The sequence below is a fragment of the Podarcis filfolensis genome (genome assembly GCF_964270895.1).
Source record: "Podarcis filfolensis genome assembly, chromosome: 3".
NCBI classification, from domain to species: Eukaryota; Metazoa; Chordata; class Lepidosauria; order Squamata; family Lacertidae; genus Podarcis; species Podarcis filfolensis.
The window spans coordinates 39,950,394-39,965,437 of record NC_139606.1 but is presented as its reverse complement, the minus strand read 5'-3'; the positions used below and the strand labels follow the sequence as shown (position 1 = coordinate 39,965,437).

Below are 15,044 nucleotides of genomic sequence, written 5' to 3'. Positions count from 1 at the left end.
TCAGTGCAGACATTAAAATAAACATATGGTTCCGCTGAGATCAAAAGAGGATCAGTTTTGTCAAGAAGAAAGCAGACGGCAGAGGGGGATAAAGAGCTCATGCTAAGTAAGACATATAGACAGTCATAATATACTAGATCCCTTAGCATACTTTTTAAACACATTTCGTAGATTACACATGTATATTTGCAGTGCTTGAGCATGTGTTTTTACTTCTGTGTATCAGCTGCCCCTCTCACCAGGGTACAGCTTTACTGAAAATGGTTTTCAGACACCTCACATCTGAGATTCTTTGAAAAATAATTCTTAAAAAGACATTAGAATTAAAATAAATTATAAATAAAGGGTATCACTGTCATCCACTTAAAAAGTGATATCCAAATAAAAATGTTTCACAAGGCTTCACAAGTTGACTTTCAGCACAATTCAGTAAAATTTAGCTATGACCAAGTCCCATTAAAATAAATGGGATTTAAGCTACGAGTGAATGTCTGATTCTATCCCATTATCAGAGATCACTTGATTTCCAAAAACATACCCCTTATCTGCAATGCTGGTCGGGATTCAGCCAACATGTTAATCACATTAATTTTCATGGAGAAAAATGAAGTTTAATTTAATGTAATATCAAAATACCACGTGACATTTATATAGCATTTCCATATTTTCAAGCTGCTTCACTTACATGATCTTGCAGAAATCCTTATAATAACCCCATAAGGTCGATTAGTATTATTTACCTGCAGAAGCAGGACTAAGACCAAGAGAATGGCTTGCCTCAGGAGACCTAGTGAACTCACAGTCCTACATGAACTCACAGACACAAAATGGTTCTTAGTGTGGACTGCTCTGGTCTAATTCAAGTGAGGAAAAAGTATATTAACAGCTAAATAAGGCTAAAATGGGGACAAGCCCATGTCTCATGGCAACACCTTCTGGAAGCCTGCATTTACTGAGAAAGAAATTGGACATATTTACAACACCCACAACATTTTCTTGAGTCAAAATGAGAGTACCCCTAAACATTTATTTAGAAAAAAGCACTGATTATGCCTGAGGAAAACCCACCAACTTCCTTCTCACCGGACTTCTTCCTTAGGAGATATACCTAGCTTTCCTGGCAGAAGGAAGCCTGTGGCTTCACCTCTTGACCTACAACTAGGATTTCCACCAACCATCAATGCGTTATTATTTGTTTTGGAGTCTTACATTCCAAATTTAGATATACCAAGGGTAAAAATAAATAAACCTACAACCTATTGATTTTCTCTTTTAAAAAACTGCTACAAAATAGCAACCTTTTCAAAATAATAACCATATTTATTAATAGCATTACTAACTTCAGGGAACTCTAGACATTATTTTAACCTCTGGCCCTCCAGATGTTGCCCAATTACAACTACCACCTGACCCAGCAAGTGTGGTCAATGGACAGAGCTGATGGGAGTTGGAGTTTGGCAACTTTTGGAAGGCCCAAGATACTTCTAGTTGTATGACTGCAGCTGAAAATGGCAGCTAACTATCTAGCTTCCCCAAGTAACATCTAGTACAATTTGCCTTGTGTTACAATGTCACAACTTCCCACGTTTTGCACCACCAACAAACGATGGAAGGTGAGGGAAATCCATATTGTGGTGTCACAATATGAAGTAAGCTGCACCAGGCATTGAGTCAGATTCCAACTTAGTTAGTAAACTTTGGTCCTAATGTAGACTTAATCAGACTTAAAGCATGGCTAACTTGATCCACTGGTTTCAATTAAGCCTAAGTATGGTGCAGGACACAAATTCTTTGCTAGAATGCCTTTGCCAGTGTGCCCCACCCAAGAGGCTCTGCTGCCATCACCACCACTCTATACTGATACCTCACTTATGGAACTCCTTCCCATTGGACGTACAACTGGATCTCTCAATATTGTCTTTTAAGAAACTTTTAAAGTTGCATTTATTTACTTGGGCTTTTGGAGGAAGATGAGGTATTAGGGCTGTTTTGAATCCTTGACAGTGTCCTCTGAGATCACTTAATTTTAATGTTAAATTTAAGGAGATTTTAATGTATACTGTAGTTTCGTTGTGTGGTTTTATATTATGATGCACACCGCTCTGCAGTCTTCAGATAAAAGGAGGTCCACAAATAAACTAACAATAATTTATATTACTACTACTACTGCCTATATCACTATCACCATTACTAGTTAGTCTGGACCCAACCCATTATGGGAAAGGAGTGAGCAGAAGCATGACCACGGTTTTCAGTGTCTATTACAGATTTACAGCAGTCTAGTTCAGCCTGTAATCTACCCAGAAATAAAGTAGCTCCAGATCCCAGATATATACTGTGCATAAATTGGTATGAAACACAACATTTGCCAAGTATTCTTACAGAGACAATTAGCCATATGAGTAACAATTTCACCGAACAAGTATCTCTTACAAACTAAAATTAAATACATCGTGACAGCTAAAGTCTTGTTAATAGATCCATCTTAGCTTTGACATTGAACCAAGTTACCGTATCAATTTAAGTGACAGCGATAACAAAGGTGTAACCCTTCCGGTTTTCTGTGGCCTACATCCACTTTGCCTCTGAAGAGGTGCTGAATCTTAAACAGACACATCAAAATCATTGCTATGACATTTCTCAATGAGCCTCTTACAGCCGTTGCCTCACAATCAAGCAGACTCTCAAGTATTATTGTCTCCCATGAATGGTGCTTAAACATGCTGAAAAGTCCCAACAATTGTTCATACAGCAGCGATTAATCTCAATTTTCTCAAAGAAGTATCCACAATGATTTTATAATGGATAATTTAAGACAGCTCACCTACATTTTAGGTTCCCTCAACTAGAGAGCTATAGATTCATAGAATTGTAGAGCTGGAAGGGATTCTGACCCTGTAAAGTACTGCTCTTCCAGAAAATATAGGTCTTTCACTTGGGTGGGACATAAGATTGACAACAAGAATACATTCAAGATTTAGTTGCCCAAAGGTGCATTATAGTAACACTTTGTGGCTGCTTGTTATGTCTCATAAAAGACAAAAATACAGTGGTATCTCAGGTTAAGTACTTAATTCGTTCCAGAGGTCTGTTCTTAACCTGAAACTGTTCTTAACCTGAAGCACCACTTTAGCTAATGGGGCCTCCTCCTGCTGCCATGCTGCCGGTGCACGAATTCTGTTCTCATCCTGAAGCGAAGTTCTTAACCTGAAGCACTATTTCTGGGTTAGCAGAGTCTGTAACCTGAAGCGTATGTAACCTGAGGTACCACTGTATACCATATTGGCCTGAATAAGCCTCACTTTTTCCCCAAATTCCAACCGTGAAAAGTTAAAGTGCAGCTTATATTCATGACATTATGGTATGCAGCCAGGAGCGTGGGGCAAACAGTGGCAGGAGTGCGGCAGAAGCGCAGCACCCGCCCCACACGTAGTCCCCCGTCCTCTCCCCCAAGGCCAGGAAGGGAGAGAGCGAGGAAGGGGAAAGGCCGTCGGCAACACAACATGGCTCTCCCCCCCCCCGCCCAGTATGCAGCCAGGAGAAGCAAGGAATGGAGCGGCTAATATTCGGGTGTGGCTTATATACGGGCCAATACGGTAGGTTTTCCTGAGGAATGATCAATCACCTCAAAAAATCTGGATCTTGACCAACTCACCCAACCACAACAACTTCCAGTTTAAAACTAGGTACATGATAAGGCAGAGAACTTTGATCAGAGTAGGAAATGCAGAAAAGAAAGCAGTGTATTTACAAGTCCCCATATGGCATAGTACACATTTCCTACTTCCGCTTTCAGAGGCCTTAACAGAACTGTGTACTTTGGAATACTTTTTTTTCCCCCAACAGCAGGCCATAACACAGATCAAGCCACTGAGTGGAGCTTCAAAGGCAGTCTGGCGCCCCAAGTCATGTGTCACAGGAACAAAGCTGTAAGTAGGATCAATATTCTAAATTACTTGACAAACAGTCTCACCCTCATTGCATACACCTTCTCTCCAACTAAAACAATTTCTTGAAAGGTTTGTAATCACCTTTTTGGAGATACTTACCTTGCCTTTTTGATTTAGAGGTTCAATAGTTAAGGTATCAGGGCCAATATCCACAATCAATCCCATCTGAAACCCATCAGTCGCGTGCGGAGCCCAGACAGGCTTCCCGTCCTCCATTTTGAGGAGCTATTTTCTATAGAGAGAAGGGGAAAAAATGAAGGTAAATCAATCAATCATCTGGTAAGATTCTCCTTACAAGTTTAGCACTGCAGGTATATTCCAAATATTTGGAGAAGGAAAAGGTCTAGCTCAGCCACTTCTTAGGAAAAGTTATACTAACTCAAGTAGCATGTGCTGATTTCAGTTTCCCAGCTCTCCAAACACACAAAATAAAGGGATACAACTGAGCTGAGAAATATTTAACAAATATTTTTGCATTTATCGGAGCTTGAATGATGACTGGACTCCAAATCCCTGATGCTGTAGAGTTGCTAAAACTAAGGAGGTATGAATTTGATCAGTCCCCTCAATGAGAGAGCCATGCTGCTTTAAGTAATATTTTCTGAGGAAAGGCTATGGATTGTTCTCACACTTCAAAGACTAAACTCTGTTCCATTTAGCAGTGTAGATCCTATGTCTTTTAAATGTTCCAGTGCTTGGGGTTTTGTTTTGTTTTTTAGTTCCTGTTTACTTGACTTTCAACACATGTGGGATTACACCCACAACTTTCTCAGTTCTCTTCTCAGGAACTGGAGATAGGAGGATAACAACCACAGCACTAACTCCACAATAAGACAGATGGAAGACAGATAGAAAGTGTGAATATTATATTAAAAACCCAATACATTAGGCAGGAGTTATTAAGGTGCAAAAGGTTGAGAATGAAATCCCTAACAGTAGTAGAAAAAGTCATGATGAATACAAAGAGTGGGCTTCTGGTCCAATAGCAATACTTCAGTTTGTCTCTTGAACGAAGCAACTGAAAGAGGCAGTTGCTACATAAAATGGATCTCTTTTATTTAAGCATGGTTCTATAAATTTCTAACTATGTATAGCATTGCATTGCATCATATCATATCCATTTTGGATCAAGATTACACAGCTTAAAATTAATCTAATACTCTTGGTAAGCGATTTGTCAACTCACATCCACACTATTAAATACAAAGCGTCCTGCAGTAAGCTTCCATTGGTAATTAAATACACCCAAATCTCTGCTTAACAAGCAACCTTTCTTTTCTTGTCCCTTTATGCAATATGTTACTGATTTATTATTTCAGATCTACATAAGGACTCAGGCCAAGAGATCCTATGCATCTATCTACAGAAAAACAGGTATCATATTTATGCATCTAAACTATTTAGTATGCTGATCCAAAACATATTTTATGATGGTAATAAAAAAAGTTCCATCTACTTAGAACTTCCCCTTCACAAACGCTGCTGAAATTTATGTAACACAGCAAGTGAATATTGGTGGACCTTTTCCGGTGTTTGATGTTTCTCATTCTATATGTCAAATTTGCAAAGCCGAGGTTTTATTGGTAAGTTCAGCGACTCTCAGAGAGAGAGACAGAGACAGAGAGAGAGAGAGAGAGACAGCTCCATGCTTCAGAATGAAAAAATGCATACAAGTTATAAGGAAACACCGCAATGTAGATGGGCAAGGTTGCCTCAAAAGGCATTCAGGTTGTTTCTGAAGTGCTTCACTTCTTTGATTTGTTCCTCCAAATCTAAAAGGCAAATTGGGATTTCACAAGAGAATTTTCCAAAAGTAAAACTGACAGAAAAAGGAAATAAACAGCATTCACCCTTTCACCACACACGCCGAGAATTGTGCTCTTCCCAGTTGCCTCTTGGGAGACTCTTACTGAGGTTTCAAAGTAGCAGCTGTAACATGGGGGAAAAATATCTCAACATTCTATTGCGCACACAGCTCTTGTACAGAAACATGACCTTAAATTCAAGGAGTTTGCAATGAACTTCTATCCTGGCAATCCTCAAACTGTTTTGTTTTGACAAATTTCAACAAATTTCAAAATAAAAAGACTTCTTTTGTGTTGCTATGGAAGCAACTAATTTATTTACTTAAAATGTGCATTTAAATTTTGGGTATTAAATTAGAATAATAAAAAAGAGGAGACACCTTGTAGGCAATCTAACCTGGTGCCTCGCTTGATACAGGAGAGAGAGATCATATTACATATATGTATACTAAGCACACATACAACTGTTTTCATATATAGCATTGTTTTCAAATGTTTGCAATTTTTGTATATGGAATTGTTTCAAATTGATTTATATGTGGACCTGTTTTTAACTGCTTCTACATCTTTATGGCTTTACGGCTGTAATTGTTCATTTGACTAATAAGTGCACTTTATTACCCAGGGACTTTATGGGATAGGGCAGGTAATGTTTAGGGGTACTCTCATTTTGACTCAAAGAAAATCACCATTTTATAGTTCGAATTGGGGGAAATAAATACAGCAAATGGACAAAAGTACAAAGAATCACAAAATGTTTAGAGGTATGCGTACCCCTGCACCCCCCCCCCAAAAAAAGCACTGTATATACCCATAAATGTACATATTCACATAAAGGCAGAGAATTCTGAACAGAGTGTTAACAGACTACCACATGGAGAATACATGCACTGAGTGGCCAATCCCAACTTTTGGATTACATGACTGACACTGCCCATGCCTTCATGTAAATATGCCACAGCCTTTTAACTACACAGTATTTAAACTGTTTTTGGATCTCGCCCCTCTCCCCCACCCTCAATGGTTGTTTCATTCTTCTGATTCCCAGCTGTGGCAACTTCTGTGTCACTCAAAAACAAAACCCTATTGTAAGATTTGTGTGTGCGATGAAACGTTGTGACACAATAAATCAGTTAGAAAATATTCTGCCACAAAGTGCCAGTCATCAGTCATAAAAGCCCCTCGATTACCTCAAAGTAGTTTCCTTCCTTTTTTAACCTGCAGCAGTGCACAAATGTAGCCATTATCGCTAGGCAATAATGGAGTGCGCTACATTGGACAGGAAGGGCTCACATATCCTTCCTTTAAAAAGGCCTGTCAAACAAGCAGATTTTTCACTCCTACGTGTAAGGAAAGAGCCATAACAGGCACTGAAATCATACTGAGATGATAGGAGTCAAGCTCAGCTTGATCAGAGACATTCCCACAAGAGTGGCAACAGTCGACAGCAGTCCCTCAACAGCAGAGGTGGAAAGGGAATAAGGCTGTATTTGCTTCTAGAGGAAAGAAATTCTGTCAAATAGCAAAAGCATTCTCCTGTGAGGCAGCTACCTCAAGCAATGCATGTTAGACAGTATCTTACTGACAAGATACCTCCCCTCATTTAATTGAATTTTGCATTCTGTTTTTTACCACAGAGGACAAGGGTGCTACCATATGCAATTTCTACATCTCAGGCATTAGAATGGGCTTGGGCTGGTCCTACTGGGCTGAGGTGAACAGGAATATAGGCAGAACTGGGAGAAACAGGTGCCAAAATGTTACCATGGTTTGAACATGGCCACTGCATCGAAGGAGCCATAGAACTGCATCAAGTTGTTACTGCCACAGCCTCTGGGAAGAGTCTTCAAGAACTGTGATCTCTGGTACTCTGGAGTTGTCTATAAATTTGGAATCCAAAAGCCATTCTACACATTTCCTTGTTCAGATGGTGGCTTAGAGATGATTGAGAACAAGGTGCAACATCAGGAGCTCACGTGCGGTCTTCCCCTCTTCTCTTTTGCCCCAAGTGGACAGGAGAAGAGCCAAAGCTCCTGCTTCCACTTTGGATTAAACCAATTACCCTTATGTATGAACTGGGGGAAAGGAAAGCGGAGCACACAAGCCCAAGGCTCATTGTAGGTCATTCAAATCATCTAAACGTGGAACATGTGGCCCTCCAGATATTGCTGAGCTACCACCTCCACCATCCCTGATCATTAGGCATGCTTGCTGAGGCTGATAGGAGTTGGAACCCAACAACATCTGGAGGGCCACAGGTGCTAGACCCAAGCCACAGAATGAGGCGATATGGTTGCAGTAGTGGAATTCTGCCTTATTTCAGAATGCTGATGGGTTGTGTATGATTATTTTTAAATGTTTGCCCAATCAGAAAGAAGTACTCTGCATATAACCCATAGATTGGGGGGGAAGCTTAGAACAGTCCTCTCCCTGCTAACTTACTACATGCACAGTTGTTGTTTTTAAAAAATAGGAGAGCAGTAACACACACAAACACACACAAAATGAATCTCTGCATACACAATTTGGCACTCTACCATCTCATTCTGCATTATGTAAAGTTCAAAACAGCTCTGGATTTCTGTATGGGCATTTCCCCCAACTCAAGGGGAAAATAATATGGAATGTATAGAATCCCTGCTTCCAGACCACAAAAAAAAAAAAAAAACACAGAGATGCCTGCATATGCTTTCAATCCGTAATTGGCCTTAATAATCGCAAGGACAGAAGAAAGACTTCAGCTTTTGCCAGCAAAACTAAAGCTTGCAGAACCTTAAGTATTAAACATGAGCACTTTTGTCCACAAAATGAAAGTTTGTGGCTCTACACTGTGAAGTCAAGTCCAGTTTATGTTAACTTGGAAGCCTTCAGCTACATTCCAAGCAGTTCACAACACCCGATTATCCTGGTCATGTGTGCTGAGCAACATAGAGCAAATCCTTTTGAACAACATCTGTATTCAGTCAGACCTGGCCGGTGGCCATATTTATTTCTTTATTTAGAACTGTACAAATCAGATATAAGCCACATTTTCTGTAGGTTGAAATATATTCAATTCATTCTTAACTCTGGGCTCCACTTTTTATCCAACCTCCAAGCATCCAGTAGCCACAGTAGCTCCAAGGTTACGACAGAAGTCAAGAAGCAAGTTTTTACCACTAACTAAGGTGCCTATGAGAAGTTAACTGGCTCCTAAATTTTGCACACACTAAAAATCCAATGATATGAATGGTGATGGCTCTTTAGAATATTGAAAGTGTATTGGATCTAAAGAGGCCATGACTTTCACTAGCCCCTGATTTATTTTTAGCATATAGTACTTGGAGAACAACATTCATTTCGGACAGCCACGAAAACCAAAGGAACATTGTTACCAGGGCACACACTGCCATTTCTCCAGATGTTCAAGTAGGCTGCACAAGCAAGCTACCCTGAAATTAAAATGTATAATCTCTTAACCACCAGGCCTACAATAAAAGGTCAGTCAGTTGTCTGAGGAAGTAGCCACTTCTTAAATTCCAGTTCCACAAAGTAGGAACTTCAGATCTTGAATTCATTTGTTTACTCAAGAGACTCCTTTTTTCCACTGACAAAACAGACTATTTCTTTCCCTGATGCCACATTTGTGTCCAACAATTGAGCTATTATACACTACTGAAATTAAACCAGGGCGTTTGCAATGGTTTCTTATTTACTATCAATTCAACCTAATGTGAGGATATTTTTGTTCGCACCTCAAACTGTGCCTTTACACACAGTAGAGTCATAAGCCTTTATTTTATGAGTTTACAGAGCTCTTTTACAGAGCTGCTATACATCTGGAATTTCCCTGACACAGCTGGGATTTGTCCGTCGAAAATGGCGTCCAGGTGGAATGCTTGAAAAGCGGGCATATGGCAGCCCATACAGGAAGTGTGGTTTTGTGATGCGTGTTGTTGTTGTTTTTTGAGATTCCCCTAAAAATAGGTTAAAAACTTCATTTTTGGAGGGGGGTTTTCAAAAAAAAAAAAAAAAAAGCTCAAGAACTTTTGTGTCCGGATTTTCACATTTTGAAAGATGGTAACCATATCTTTTACGATATAGAACTTTTCAACTACTGGAACCTATACTGTTTCCTTAATTTGTTTTTAATAAATTATTAAAGGGGCCTCTGATTCTTTTTTTTAAAAAAGTGCACTGCTGCCAATTAATGTGCCTAATTTTGTTTTGAACTGTATTGTAGTTTTATGATATCTTGTATGGGGTATGTCCCTAATGGTAACCTATGATTAACTTTATAAATTTATTTATAAAACAAATATCAAACATAATTCAGTATTAAGCATGTGCCACAATACTGTGGTACAAATATACATCTATCATAAGCGTATTTCAGTTTTGATTAGTTATTCATAGCTTCCGGCAAACACTATTATTTTGGACGTATTTCACTACTGATCGTTTTAGATGCGATTCTATGCAAGCATCTGCCCTCCAGATGTTCCCATGCCCTTCAGCCATAGCCAACATGGTCAATGGTCAGAGCTGATGGTAGTCTAACAATATCAGGAAAGTCACAGGTTCTCCATCCCCATTTTATACCTTGATAATTCCAACACGTGTAAATATCTGAATCACTGAAAATGGCATTGCACATGTGCCCTCTGATCAGCAACTCAGTGAGAAACAGCCAACAAACAGGCAGCTATCTAAAACCTGGGTGAACCAGTCAAATTTCTTTGGGCCTGTTAATTAAGAATAGTGTACTATATAGCATTATGCTTTGAGAATGAATTCCACATGTAATTGCATATTATATGAAAAGTATACCTTTTCATTGCTTCAAACACTTATCCTGTCAAAACAGGATAACATCCCTTAGATGTTCTTGGGCTGGAAAATAGCCTGCACCTCAGATAAAGGCATTATGGTTTGGTTTTGGTTTTATTTAAAAACGTTTCTAAACAGATTAAGATCTTTAAAACCTCTAAGCGGTGTACACTTTGCACAATATAAATAAAGTATCCATTAAAAGAGAAATACAGCCTAAAATCAATAAAAAAATATGAAAGCATAGAAAAGCAAATAAAACAGATTTGGGAGTTTCATACACATAAATCAGGGTCTAATTTTATGGGTGACAGGAAATCCAGGCAAAAAAGCAAGTCTTTACAAGATGTCTGAAGTAACTGTTTCACATATCACGGGGGAAGGACATTCCTCAAAACAGGGGAAACAGCAGAACATGCCTGTTCCCCAGATGATCGAAGTGAACTTGCAGGTCTACACAGGGGTCGTTGGTCTTTCAGGCAACCTGATCCTAAGTTGTTCAGGCCTTTAACATGGATTGCAGCTGATTGGCAGCCAATGTCGTTGCCCTGGCACAGGTGTAACATGCGAGTGCTCAGGTGTTTCGCTCAACACCCTGGCTGCAGCTTCCAGACCAATCCTAAAGGCAAGCCCCACATGGAGTGAATTACAGTAGTCCAATTTTAAGATTACAATGACTAAGCTATCCCTAGCCAGGAAAGGGCATAGTTGGCACACCAACCTAAGCTGATGATAGGTGCTCCTCACCACAGAGGACACCTGAGCTTTCAATGGCTGAGATGGACCTAGGAATACCACCAAACTATACACCTGTTCTTTTGGAAGGAGTGGATCCCAGTCCAGAACTGAATCCTATGTCTACTATATCCAGAGCTAGCACAAATAAGAGGCACTTATAGATTTGATGCTGGTGAACTGTCAGGGCGTGGTGGGCAGAAGCCCTGAAAACAATATGTGATTATTTACTTCCGTGCATTCTCCCATTGTATCTTACACTATCATTGTACTGGTATGTTCAATCAAATATCGACCCTTCATATATTATTTAGCCATGCACAGTTTCATTACTTATGTTATTGTTTCTGTTTTCAGTAGGGGGTCTTGGATTATCCTAAGACTTGAGCAATCCTACTGCAAGTAGTAAGTGAATTTCTGTTGTGGCTGCAATTTCTAGCTCTAATATCAAACATTTATTAAAAGTGCACTGAATTATTTATCTAATGCCATTGACTTGGTCTATCAAATGGTCTAAGGAGAGGAGAGTGGGGGATGTAATGGGAGCTGAAAGGCAATTTGATCAGCAGCATAGTTTTAAATTAAGCTGAAATTTTATTTTTATTTTCATTTCTATACCGCTTTGTATTTTTAGGGGGGGGAATCTCAAAGCGGTTTATGATCTACTTTAAAATATCAAATAAAACAATCCAGAATAAAACACTGCTGAAGAAAGTCAAGTATACTATGGCATAAAAGAGTAAATTGTAAAAATCCTTTATAGATCCCATGGGCTGCAACCATGTAGAAATTCGTGCTTGGGAATCAACTGAACTACATGCACAAGCTTACCTTGGCTCTTATAAACACTCCATTCCATAATTCCCATCCATTCACCATGTTGGCTTGGACTAATGGGAGCTAGAGTTCAAAAACATCTGCAGGGCATCACATCGGCTATCGCCCGAGTGATAATACAACTCATACCCTCTTCTTTCTATTTATCTTCCCACAGCTTAAAGATTTTTTGTATAATGAACAGGAAGAGGTTACAAATCTTTCCAAGAGTGAAATCATAGCAATGCGTTCCGCTTGGAAATTGGCGCTTGCTTGCACATCCGTTTGGTGACGCTACAAGCAGTAATTTCATGACATCAAGAGGATTCATTCCTGCACATAAATCTCAGCAAATTGCAGCCTTTGCCATCTGAACATTTTTTTAATGCTCTACTGCATCCAGTATGCTACATTTGCCTTTTTTTCTTTTTGCCACTGTAACACATGAGTAGTTATCAGATAGCCTTGAGTTCCCAGGTAGCAGATCTAACCAAAAAGCAAAGGTTATCATTAGTCCCTAAATCCATCACAATATACACTCTTCCACAAGATTTCACTATCTTTCTGTTACTCCATCTTAACCTACATAAGCTTGCCACTCCTGCTATGAATTAAAAATACTTCCCAGTGTGGTGCCATCTACAAATCTCACCAACCATATCACTATTTTTACCAAAGGTCACCTGTTAAAATATTGAATACATGGAATGAAGGACTGATCCCAGAAAAGTCTCTTCACATAATAACTTTTGGATTATGTCAGGCAGTTCCTCACCTATTTGAGAAACCAGGATAAAGCTCATTGAAGCCCATGGGTTGGGCATTCATGAAGAAATCTGCCAGTCTCAAAGCCTAATCAGACACAAAGACTTTGAATAATAGAACTGTACCAATAACAGCCCCAGTGGCAGCATATAGTTTCCTCCCAAACAGGTATAGACTTGACCTGGTAGGCAATAAATGGTAATGCAAAAAGTAAACACAGACACCCAGGCCTATAACAGAAGTTCCAAAATCCACATTACCTTTATTAGGTAAATGCACATTACCTTTATCCAGATTACCTTTATTAGGCTGACTAAAATGTCACCATAGGGTGCAAGCTTTCAAGTTCTCCGGAACTCGTCCATCACAGAGTCTGCATCTATTCAGATCCCTAACACAGAATGGAGGAAGAGGCACGAAGCATTCAAATGGGTCTCTATTAGTTGCTGCTCAGGTTTCAAGCTGCACCGAGTAAAAAACAAAAAGCTCTTGGCTTTAAGTGATGGAATGATCACATACAGAAAGTTCTGCTATGCATATTCAAATCTCATATGGTCAACCAGCCATCTCAAGGCACTGTCGCTCCAACAACTCCCAACTATAAAGAGCTTCATCTCTTCAGCAGCCCAGCCTGTGACCCAGTTTTAAGTGTTCGCTTCACCACATTCTTACGGAAAGTGTTGCTCTTCACTAACTACATTATGAAGAGAAAGTCACCACATGACTTGCAGCCCATCATGCAGCAAGTTTGCCTGTCTCCAATTTATGTCAGTAACAGGCAGAGGACAGAATTCCGTTTTACACCTTGGCACTGGGGAGGGCAGGGAACCACTTGCGCCAACACTTTGCCCCATGGTAAAAGTTAAGTGTAGACTAGAGTCTGGCTGCATACACACCAAACATCTAAAGCACATGACTTCCCCCAGAGAATTCCATGCTGGGAATTGTAGCTATGCGATGGGTAAACTCCAGTTCCAAGAATTCTTTACAGGAAGTCATGTGTTCTAAATGCTTTTTTCAGGGGGGACACAGGGCTGCCCCTAAACATTTTGTGAATCTAAGTTTAGCCTCATTGAGGGGCAATATTTCAATATGAGTAGGAAAACGAGAGTTACCCCTAAACATTTTGGGATATGCCATAACACAGATAAGTCAACACAGCTTCCTGGGCTAACACTAGCATTAGCAACATAATCATTAGCGCAGTAAATGCATGAGCTTGCTTACAATAGTGGCATGTTTCGTAGGCGTTGTCTTGCAGGTGTGACAGTGGCCTTTAGAGAGCAGCTTACAGGAAAGAGGTTGCATCACCCGGACACCCATGCGATTAGGAATACTGCTTGTTAAATGACTTCGCACTTTTTTGGCGAGCTCACAATGAGGACTACATTTAGAAGCAGCAAATTAGGATTTGCGCACACATACAAACCTATAGTTACCGGTGACTTACTTCCCCTCCCTTGCCGGTTTAATGAAAAGATTAACAAAGCAAACACAAAAGTGTGCTTATATAAATGCTCGATTTCTATTTTTAAAAAGGAGGCAATGGAGCTGGAAAAGTACCCTTGGAACAAGATGCCCTCATCTCCTAATCCCCAACGTGTGCTGAAATTATTTGGAGGTGAGGGAATTGCACTCTTCACCTGCTCAGAGGCACTTTCATCTATTTTCACTTCATATGAGCCCACATTGGCCAAACTATGCCCTATGGACTGTCATTTGGCAGTGACACGGAAACGAGCTTTTTCTGCTGTTGCCCCTGCCCTTTGGAATGTTCTTCCTCCTGCTATATGGGAATGCTTCTTCCATTGTTTGTTTTATGTGTCTTTTAAAGACCTAGTTCTTTGTCCAGGGTTTCCCTGACCACTAAATTTAGTTATTGAAGCTGGATCCTGCATTTGGTCATTCTGACTTGAATTTTATCTACCGTTATAGATAATGGCAACCCGGCCAGAAGGGGGGAGTATAAATAATAAAAGTATTTAAACTTTTTAGAAATTATTATTATTATAGTGATGTTGGGGTTAATTGCTTTATGTTATTGTTTTTATATACTGAGTTTTTCACATCACTTAAAAGAATGTTTTCCTTCATATTAAGCTGGTTACAAATGTTCTTAATACTTTAGCGCTGAGCACCGGCACCAAATACACATACTACGGCA

The 15,044-nt window shown here is 39.6% G+C and overlaps 2 protein-coding genes across 12 annotated transcripts in view; one reads left to right on the top strand and one right to left on the bottom strand.

The window, feature by feature from the left end:
• MYO6 (myosin VI) overlaps positions 1-15,044 on the bottom strand; it is a 113,235-nt gene that overhangs the window by 71,224 nt on the left and 26,967 nt on the right. For all 8 annotated transcript variants that reach the window (XM_083608105.1, XM_083608107.1, XM_083608108.1 and 5 more), the window contains exon 2: positions 4,050-4,182. In XM_083608105.1, the coding sequence (XP_083464231.1) occupies positions 4,050-4,166 (117 nt within the window). In that variant the 5' untranslated portion in view covers positions 4,167-4,182. The remainder of the gene's footprint in view (positions 1-4,049; positions 4,183-15,044) is intronic.
• On the top strand, positions 3,431-14,767 carry LOC310760146 (uncharacterized protein). Of its 4 annotated transcripts, none has more exons than XR_014546796.1 (4): positions 3,431-3,686; positions 3,847-3,929; positions 5,270-5,324; positions 14,420-14,767. XR_014546796.1 is itself a non-coding variant. In XM_083608214.1 (4 exons), exons 1-4 carry the CDS (start codon positions 3,551-3,553, stop codon positions 14,470-14,472), a joined length of 237 nt encoding a protein of 78 aa, XP_083464340.1. In that variant the 5' UTR covers positions 3,431-3,550; the 3' UTR covers positions 14,473-14,767. The 4 variants fall into 4 exon arrangements, 2 of the variants coding, with proteins under 2 accessions (XP_083464340.1, XP_083464339.1); XM_083608214.1 differs by having other exon boundaries at positions 3,431-3,596; XM_083608213.1 differs by lacking the exon at positions 14,420-14,767 and adding an exon at positions 7,393-7,674 and having other exon boundaries at positions 3,431-3,596.